At 38.0% G+C, this 10,748-nt stretch overlaps 1 protein-coding gene across 2 annotated transcripts in view; it reads left to right on the top strand.

Moving 5' to 3' along the window:
• evi5l (ecotropic viral integration site 5 like) overlaps window positions 1–10,748 on the top strand; it is a 36,420-nt gene that overhangs the window by 10,785 nt on the left and 14,887 nt on the right. For both annotated transcript variants that reach the window (XM_030136925.1, XM_030136917.1), the window contains exons 2-8: window positions 369–764; window positions 3,003–3,192; window positions 7,294–7,518; window positions 9,034–9,108; window positions 9,408–9,533; window positions 9,700–9,843; window positions 9,944–10,033. In XM_030136925.1, the coding sequence (XP_029992785.1) occupies window positions 523–764; window positions 3,003–3,192; window positions 7,294–7,518; window positions 9,034–9,108; window positions 9,408–9,533; window positions 9,700–9,843; window positions 9,944–10,033 (1,092 nt within the window). In that variant the 5' untranslated portion in view covers window positions 369–522. The remainder of the gene's footprint in view (window positions 1–368; window positions 765–3,002; window positions 3,193–7,293; window positions 7,519–9,033; window positions 9,109–9,407; window positions 9,534–9,699; window positions 9,844–9,943; window positions 10,034–10,748) is intronic.

Raw genomic sequence — 10,748 nt, 5'->3', positions numbered from 1 at the left:
CAAGTAAATCTTCATTGTGAATATATAAATAGTTATTTCAAAATATTTCCACTTTTCATTACATTATTTTTCAATCAACACATATAAATTTAGAAAAAAACTTTAATATAACACAACAGATAAATATGTGCCACCGCCATCAGTGAAAAGACATCTTATATATGGATACCAGTGTTCTTTGATATATCAGTGCATCTCTGATTTTAGAAATGGTTGAGGGTTGTTTTAATGTCATCAGTTAACGTGATGCTGTTACAAGTCAAATATTTATGACACTGTTTGCAGCCAATGAAATGTTAACTTTTGGTATGATTACTATTTTCTAATCTGTAATCGTCTTCCGTCTGTTTTTTCTGCATCTACAACAGGTTTGACGACCTCTGATCCTATCGGCTCCAAGGCCAGTCAGGTGGCCAATCAGGCGCCAGCCAGACTAACTGAGGAGGGGGACCAGCAGTGAGACTGGGAGACCCTCACACCACACTGACACAGCTTCACCTCTCTCCCTGCATCAGCAGCACCATGTCAATACCCAGCAGTAGTCCAGAGAGAGAGGGCTCTGGTGGGGCTCCCCCTCAGCTAGAGTGCCCTTCTTCCCCTTCTGGCATGGACGCAGACCCCCCATCAACAGGCAGCCCAGTGCTCAGCCCAGACTCATCTTCCCATGATGCAGTGCTCTCAGCACCAGCAGTATCACCGGCAGACTCTGAGAACTTGAGTCCTGATGAACTGGAGCTGCTGGCCAAATTAGAGGAACAAAACAGGTAAATGAGAAAAAAATCATAATCTACGGATTCCTGATGCTTTATCTTATAAACATAGTGTAAAGACCAGTAGGTCAAGGTAAACATGTGAGCTTTGACTTTAGGAGCTGAAAGGCTGAGAATAAGTATTAAAAGTTAAATAGAGCCTCATGATAAGGGATTAAAAATGGAAGTTAGAAAAAGAAAGCAAAAAGTTGTCAACAAATAGAATAACTGTACATTAGTTTTGAAACTTCCTATTTTTAAAGTTTGCATCAAAGTTTGTGCAAAGTGATGTCAAACAGAAAGCATGCAACCACTGACAATACAGACCGTAGTGACCGAGTAATTAGAGATTACTGACAGCTTAATCATTCTGTAATAGAAGGAAAAAATAAAGGAGAATATATGTGATAAAGTCACATAATCTTAAATCAAAAGTTTAGGTCTAAGATCTGACATCAAAGTAGTTTTCTGATAAAAACTGTACATTATGCTGCAGGAATGGACTGATATTTATGAATGCATTATGTTTTTCCAACTTGACTTCACTGTATCCTTGCACACTGTAACTTTATTCTCCCTTCTTAAATGAATGAGTCACAGCCTCCTATCAAGTCTACACGGTGTGAGAACCTGATACTCAACTGACAAATTTAGATGTAGTATCACTTTATGGTTGTGGTGACAATGATTTCCGGGAAAAATCACATGTTTCGCAATGTTATACCCTACCGGTTGTTGTATCTGTAGATGCACCTGGTCTAGTACAAAGTGATTTGTGACCACAAACCAATGTTGGTTTGACCCAGAATCACAAGTCTGTATGCTCTATATTTGTAAAACTACACCAGGTAAGAAAAATAGGTATGTAGGTTAGTGTTTTAGGAAACAGTGAAGAGGTGAGTTACATAGATGAGTACCTGTATCTAAAATCAATTACATACATCTACATAATCATAATTTGAAAACAAATCCCCTCATAATTTCTTTCACCATGTCTGTTGGATGTTACTGGTTGCTTTTTTGTGATGCTCTCATTGCATTAATCAGCTCTGGATCGTTCTTCTTTGGAATAATGTCTAAATGTTGTCCCCTGGTTTCAAACATCATTTTAGAAAATGACCTTTCTGTTCAAGGGTGACATTTAATCCCTGTGCTGAGTAAGATTTAATTCCATACACCTACAAAGACCAGATTTACCACGGGAAATGTTAAGAAATGTGTCTCACGTTGACATATTTTGTGTTTCTTTGTCAAATGTAGATAAATGGACAAACCAGAGCAGGACGTCACATGATTAAAAATGACAAAGCTGGGGTTAAAACGTTACTGGACCAGACACCCTCGAGATAAAGACTGCTTCTATTCACGCTTGTGACTCCAAAGAACAAAATAATTGAAAATAACTGATTTATGAGTCCTTTTAGTGTTGTGATCTCCTGACTTGACCAGAGTTCAGCATCTAGCCTTTGTGACTCCTCTGTTATTCTCTTTGGTTGTACTGTCTGTACCAAAAACAGCACAGTGTTTCCAATGTACAAATCATAGAAGTCCATAGTATATTCTTGTAACTGCCCATTTCATTTGTGTGTCTTTCACGTATTATATTAGATATTATAAGTGACATAATATCTCTAAACTTTTAAATAAAGTTGGGTACATTAACCTTGTGTAATAATTAGATTTTTGCTTGAGTCATGTCAGATTGATTTTCTTTAGTGGTGGTGGGGGAAAAAAACATGATCCCACATTAATACATGAGGTCATTATACGGATTTCTTACACATAATGGTGGTAGATAAACTGGTAAATTAGTAGCCTGGTATGAGAAGAACTTATATTGTAGATTGTTACCTTGAGGTTTACTTTACTTTGACACACTGATACAAATCTTCTCCTTTTAACAATTCTCATCCATTTTTCATACAGAGCATGCTTGTGACTTTATTGATTAAATTGTGTAAGTCATGTAGGACTCCAGCCAACAGTTGATGTAATATCCTCCTCATGCATCATCCTTTCATTCTGTACTTTCAGGTAACCAGCCTCGAGGCATCTGCTACCTTGGCAACAATGCACATGAAGTCACAGTCTTCCTCAATGTCAAACCTGTCTCCTGCAACTGTTGATGTTAATGCCAACTTCCCTGTCTTCTCTGTCTTGTATGAGGTTATCTTGCTGTGCCAAGTAGCCTCATGCATTTTGTTTTCATCAAATATAATCAGTGCTAATTGGCCTCCCTGTCTCTAAACTCAGGTTGCTGGAGGCTGATTCCAAGTCTATGAGGTCAATGAGTGGCTCACGGCGCAACAGCGGCTCCTCACTGGTGTCCAGCTCTTCAGCTTCATCTAACCTGTCACACCTGGAAGAGGATACCTGGATCCTGTGGGGCCGCATCGTCAATGAGTGGGAAGAGTGGAGGCGCAAAAAGGATAAACTTCTGAAGGTACATTAAATAAGGAAGACACATGAGGCATTTTTAAGAGTACTCATCTATTTTTCGCCCAGGTGAAAATAACAACAGAGCAGCTATTTGTACTCATAAATAATGTAATATTACATACAACGCAATATGTATTTTTAGTCACTAGATTATGGAGAGAAATTTGTTTCTTTATTCATCAATCAAAAAGAATGGATTTGCAATTAAAAAGAATAGATTTGCAACCAAAAAAGAGATTTGAGAGCAAAAGACAGTAAGTGGCAATCAAAAAAAAAAGATCATTTTGCTTATAAATCAGTCCTCATTGCTTGTGAGTTAAAAACTTTTGCTTGAGACTTCAAAAGTTTTGATTGAAAATCACTCCTCTTTGTTTGCAACTTCAAAAGTTTTGCTTGCGAATTTAACTGCACTTAATGGGCGTGGCCTACGCCGATGTATGAGAAAAGAGTTTCTATTGGTGGGTTTGACCTGGCTCCAGCGCCTGCTCCAGCTTCCGCCTTAAACCCACTTCTCCATTGTGTTATATTGCTGGGAGGTCAGTTGATAGTCTGCTGCTCTTTGAAATTTATATGTGTCCCATTAGTAACGAATTACACTGAATAGTGTCGGTTACAGCCTGTACATTCACAGCCTAAGCAGAGTACGGAATGAGTGAGTGATTTACAGGGAGGAGCTGAGAGACAGCGGGTGTAGGTTGGTTCGACAGGACACCTGTACCACAGCTTGGTGCCATGGAGCAGAAAGAGAAATAATGACAGAGTGACATAGGAGCCCATAGCATACCCACAAACACAAGTGAGAGGCAATCAGGTTAGCAATTCTTCTTAACAATTATCATTTTCCAGCACGACGTTTTTCTGGTTTTCCCTACGTCATGTCCCGACCGGATCCGAGCTTACTGCACATTTTGAAAATTTGCTCTAGAAAATGTGTATGGAAATGCCAAACCATACTTTTTTGCTCCCTTGTGGTGTGGTCTAATTTTTCCAAAGATTCAATGCACATAAAGTAAATGGAAACACATTTTTCAAATAAATTCTGATGAAGCAAACATTCATATGATTGATGAGCTGACTGATCACACATTATGCGAGGGTCTGCATTTTTTCAAAAAAGACTGCATATTCACCGCAATAATGGCATATTTCTGCGCACGATACACTAAATATGCAGGGCTCGCATGATTTCATAATCCCTGCATTTTTCCACATAAAGTTTAAAAAATATTGCATTGTATTTTGACACAGGTAGTGATGTAATATGCGACATGCAATGTCATCAGCTCGCTTGTCCACAGAAGGTAAACTAACCGCAAGCCTTCAAAAAAAAAATTGGGCAAAATGATGAAAAATGCAGTTCATTTGCTGCCAAAAAATATCTGCAAAAGACAGAGCAAACCAGTACCTGATGTCCTACATGAAATCAGATTCATACTATTTTGCATCCCAACTGTACATTGGAACAAAAGAGAAAATCAACACTGGACCCATTTTTCCAGCGTGAAGCACTTGAAAATGGTTTCTGCTGCAGTGATAATAATGTTATATGAACATAAAGGCTCTAATAGCTTTGAAACAGACAGCCTGTTCTTCCTCACTTTTGTGAAGCAGGAGGCAATTATTTTATTTTTGACACTTGTGACTCAGGAATGTTAAAGCCATGTTTGAGCCATACTTAGAAAATACAGAACTAAAACAGAACCAGCACTTTTTGTGATGTAGTGTGTGTTTACTTGTTATATGTTTGCTTATCATAGGATGATAGACATTTTTCATTTAGTAGTAGCTTAGTTAGAACAGGGTGTGGGAGAAGAATTTTTTTTTTTTCATTGAAACGCATGTTTCTCCAGTTCCCACAAATTTTTTACATTTTTTGTAAATTCACCTAATTTCACCGCATAAAATCACATAAAAACCCCCACATATTCTGTCGCATAATCAAAAATATTTGTCCGCATTTTTCTGGAGGGACTGACTGATAAGCTGCTGCGTCTTCCAAGGTAAAGTGTGAAAACATATCCTCTTGAGACAGATCAATGCATTTTTGTCCTCTGTAGGGTACAAGAGTTTCACAGCTTTACTAAAACAAAAAACACTGTCCTCTGCAAAGGACATTCTATGAAAAAAATATATATCTGAAAGAAACTGTTGCATTATGCCGTTTCTTATCAAAACAATTATTTAATGTTAAAAAGCCAAAACTTTTACTTTCTTGGGTCTCAGGAGGATAAAAGGTAACTACCAGTGAAGAATTTCATGGAAACCACATTTTTTCCTCGCATCAATTTCCAATGGAAATCTACAACAGAATGCTCTTCTTCTGCTCAGTTTATTAGAGTCATATGTAATCTAACCAACAATGCCACATACTGGTGACAGAACACAACATGGATTATTCACTTCACACCAGTTCATCACAATGTACGTAATTTGCGTTTTTGTTTATGCAACATCAACGGTTTGTTTTAAATTCGCTTGTCTTTTTAAGGAAACACAGCTACTGTTGGTGCAGTTTAGCAATGTATTTCTACCAGAATGTATTTTATTATATAACCGTATACAACAGCCAGGTATAAATATAATTGTTGGCTATAGATACCAGACTGAAAATATCATCTGCCAAAGCAAAAAAGAAAATTAAGACATCTGACATCATGTCTTAATACATTAAAGAAAAATAAAGCCTTATAAATCCCTCATTGTATGTTGTGTGCAGACTCTGCTGGGCCATTTTTATTCATACACCAGTCTGTTTGTATTCGTAGCATCACAGTGTGTGTCCTTTTATAGCATTCTGCATTTATTTGTCAGAAACATGCATTGCAGCTCTGTTTTGTGTCAGAGCCAAAGGTTGTTTTTGCTGACATTGCCTCATAACTGAGCAGAGTTTGAGAGGAAAACCCTCTGGATCCCTGCCTTACGAGACTGCATGGAAGTAAAATTAAATGAACTTAATTAAATTATCTAAACAGTCTGATACAAATCTATTTCCATTTGTTGATGCAGAAGTTTTTCTGTATTTACAATAATTTATCGTAATTATACTGCATCAGTGGAGTAGCGTCTCTTGCCTGCTTTTCATGTCCTTCACCTCTGCGTCCTCTCTGACAAAAGCAAAAATCTCAAGGGAAGACACGATGGATGAGAGAGGGAACAGCAAAATGAGTCCGAGCAAAATGGGAGAGCAAACAAAGTAAACAAAATGACAATGGCTGCTTCCAAAGCCAAAGAATGATGCAAGTAGTTGGCAGTAAGAGATGTTTTTTAAAAAGCATAAATAATTAGACAATGAAAGGAATTGAACATCATAATGTACTGAGTTGCTCAGATTATGCAATTATAACTTAAAGGAGTGATATTTTGCTTTTTTAAATGGATATATGCATTTTAAAACATTTCCCTATGGTCTACATAAACTGTAAATGCTATGCTTGGGTCTGAATTCTTCATTAATTCAACTCCACAGGTCCATCTTCAACCCCATTTCTGAGTAATGACACCAGAAAGGTCGTTTTGAGCGCTGGCCCTTTAAATACAAATGAGCCACCTTACACCCCACCCCCTTCAGGTTGATGACTGTGCTGCTCTGTCCCGTTCAACCAACAACTGAACATTTTAGGTAATTGGCTCGAAGTTTGGACATATTTTCAGTATCCACTACAACCGTTGCTGCTGACAAACAATTATGTTTTACTTTGAGAAATGTTCCTCTGAAGTCTTGACCTTATATGTGCAAACGTCGTGACGTAACTAGTTATGGATGTAACACATTAAGAAGGAATTAAAACGGGTTGTAGAAATCCACTCGGTTTTTGCAAAAATGAATATAAAGATTGCTTTGTTGCACCTGGAGGGTTGAAATTCAGACTTTATGAACTATTAGGGTCCAAATACACAAATAAATGAACCAAAGACTAATAAAAGTGGGTTTAGCAAAATATGACCCCTTTAACTGTATGTTTATGCATCTATTCCACATATAATAAATGATTCATCTTCATTTATCCACTTCCTCATTAGTCTTTAAGTGATGCTCAGAGATGCTTATCCTTAGACGATATTAATCAAAAGTCCTCTTTATTGTCTCTTCATGTCTTCTCTGCAGGAGCTGATCAGGAAAGGCATCCCTCATCATTTCAGGGCCATTGTCTGGCAGCTGCTGGGCAATGCCACCGACATGCCGGTGAAGAACCAGTACTCTGAGCTGTTGAAAATGTCGTCCCCCTGTGAGAAACTAATCCGCAGAGACATTGCCCGCACCTACCCCGAACACGAGTTCTTCAAAGGCCAGGACAGTCTGGGTCAGGAAGTCCTCTTCAATGTCATGAAGGTAAGCACTGCAGCGTTTTACACAACTTTTAATATATTTAGCTATTAAAAAAAAAAAAAAAAAAGGAACTCACTTGTATCAGTTACTAATTATCATTTAATCTGTCTCAATACTTCTTGAATCCTAAAGATAAAGTTTGCAGTTCTGTATTTTTTTTCCTGTTGTCTGAATATTTGACAACTCTGCATTTATAGTTTTCATTCAATGTTGGTGTAATTCTTCCTCCATTTTTCACATCTAACACAAATACATTTTAGCCCATCCATCTCATACTGTTTGCTCTCTGTCATTATATGCTCCAGCTATAAAGGTGTATAGGCTTTATATATCAGGTTATATTGTGTGCATTCACTCTCTTGAAACTCAAATAATGCAAGAACAAATAGACTTTGGATTTTGGCCATTTAAGTGTAATCCTAACGGTGCTTTTCAATGTTATCATCCACCCATTTTCTGTTTCTACAATATGTCATTTGATGGTTTTAGATGTAGCCAGTGCTGTGTGTGTGCTAGAGAAAGGTCTGCCTAAACCTATTATCTTTTTACAATAAAAAAAAATATAATAAAAAAGAAGAACTCTGGCTTGATCATGTCGTCATAATTGCTTTGGGCAGCACTAAGCCAAGGATGCAAAGTAATGTTATGAGGAGAACCCTGGCATCAAAGGAGTGAGTAAAGGAGTAAGAGTAAAAGACACATGTCAACTGTGTGAAGGATGTGTAGGATGTGTGATGACATTTTACAAATGATTGGTATCACTAGATCAACCCTTTGAGAGGAAAATAAGAGTTAATACATGTAAAAACACTTGTACCTAGAATCTCCTGTCTTAACCATTAGTTTAATATTCAATTTTAGATCAATGGGTTTAATAATTGCAGTGATAGAAATTTGTATTCATGCAACTCCTGACTTAGGTATTATATCCAGAGTTACTTGGGTAAATTAAAGTGAAAGATGTAATTTCTGGCAATATGGAAATGTTTCAGGGGTTATATTGGCCAGTTGATTGTCTATCAGGTTATTCCCTGCTTGAAACTGTAGTTATATTAACTTGTAAAGTCCACATCAGTTAACCTCAATCCAGGTAATGTTTATCCTTTTGCATGATTAATGACATTAAAGTGGGTTGGCAGAATTATTGTGGCATGAATAGCCACATTGTAGAGTACAGCTGAATAGAACAATCTTATCTTGTTTGAGTTCTTCAGAAAATGATGCAGTTCTGTAGAAAGGCATGAATGTCAGTAATTAAGGCCAGTTACCCTCCTAATGTGATTTACCTCATGAAACAAAGCCTGCAGAGAGCAAGGAAATGTGAATGTGATGTTGATATCACATTTGGAAATAAGCTTGTTGACTGTCTCTGCGTCAGTCGAGTTTTCTGGTATCGGCTCAGGAAATGAAGGGAGCTCTGGTGACTTGTTGATCTTTGTATTCAGTCAGGATCCCAGATGTTATCTGGAGCTTTCTGTAAATCCTGAGAATAGCAAACATGATTTATTTGTTTTTCAGGCGTACTCTCTAGTGGATCGAGAAGTGGGCTACTGCCAAGGCAGCGCGTTCATCGTCGGGCTGCTGCTTATGCAGGTAATTCTCAGACATTTCAGGAAAATAGTCTGTAATGAGAGCATTGTGCCTAAAGGCTCTGTATGTCACTGCGGGAGTTTTAAGGCTCGCTGCAATCGGTCCCAGCTGATTTCTCTGATTAGTACACCCAAAATCAGTTTATTATTCCTTTGGCAAGTTTTTTTGTGAGGGCTGTTGCAGTGTCTCCAGAGGTTATACTTGAAATATGAGGGCTGTTGTATAATGATCAGTTCTACATAAGCTATGGCTAATTAATGATATCCACTGAGGGAACTTCATCACCTCTCTGACCTCTCCAGATGCCCGAAGAGGAGGCGTTCTGCGTGTTTGTGCGTCTGATGCAGGAGTATCGTCTGAGGGAGCTGTTCAAACCCAGCATGGCTGAGCTGGGCCTCTGCATCTACCAGTTTGAGTATCTACTACAGGTAAAAAGACACAAAGAGTCTGCATGCTGCAACATGAAGCTGCAGTGTAGCATTCATCCACAAAGGGGCAGTAAATCTATATATCTGTAGCATATCACTGTTGTTTTGTCACATCCCTTTGAGCATTTTAGTGCCTTTCTTTTTCTTTTTTTTTTTGTCATTACAGGAGCAGCTTCCAGAACTGAATGTCCATTTCAGATCCCAGAGTTTCCACACGTCTATGTACGCCTCATCCTGGTTCCTCACCCTCTTCCTCACCTTCCTCCCCCTGCCCGTTGCCACGCGTATCTTTGATATTTTCATGTATGAGGTAAGTAAATGCACGTGTATAACTGCTTAAATGTAGTTTTCTATGCTGATAATATTTCTTCCATGTAAATGTGGTATAAAAACATGAGCCTCATCCGTAGGGTCTAGAGATTATCTTCCGTGTGGGCCTGGCTATTCTGCAGTACAACCAGACTGACCTCATTCAGCTTGACATGGAGGGCATGTCACAGGTAAGCTGCTGCAGCTTTGCCCTGCTCACTGCAGAAATGAGTTTCATGTATAGATTCAACCATCACAGGCTTCACGTCCCACTTTCCCCTCCTGCATGCAAGCTTCCTGAACGACAGGTCTGCTCTGATAAAAGCACGACGACGTCATGTTGATTCAAATGGATAGAAAAAACGAGACCCATTTAACAATCATGCAATATCCATATATATAAGTGTTTCATCTGTAGAATAGGATGATTTATATGATATTGAAGTGGGGTTTTTTTTGTCTTTTTTTACTGCATGCTGTCATTTTATGCGGTAGCTGTTACACCACAGGAGACAATCAGTTAAAAAAAAAAAAGAAAAAGTCTTTAAAACAGGGGAATTACAGCTTCATTCACAACTATAGCATTTGTGTATAATTTTAAAAATGTGTCATGAGTGACTGCTTTCAGAATGTGTTTAATGCTTTATGCTTTACACTTTTTTTCCTGTTTTTTCAGTACAGTTTTTGCCTTTAAAATGTGATACATGTATAATGAGATCATTTAACCCATAAAGACCCAAACATCCACTGTCAATCAAAACCATCTACTGATCTTAACTGTTTAATACCTGTTGATCCACTAATCCTATCAATACATGTAAATAATTGGTGTAAAATGTAGTTTGACATCTTTCATGGTCATCAGATATGAACCATTTGGACGTTCAGAGGCTCCGTAGTTACCAT

The sequence above is a fragment of the Sphaeramia orbicularis genome, chromosome 1 (genome assembly GCF_902148855.1).
Source record: "Sphaeramia orbicularis chromosome 1, fSphaOr1.1, whole genome shotgun sequence".
NCBI lineage: Eukaryota > Metazoa > Chordata > Actinopteri > Kurtiformes > Apogonidae > Sphaeramia > Sphaeramia orbicularis.
This window is presented reverse-complemented; position numbering and strand designations above follow the sequence as displayed.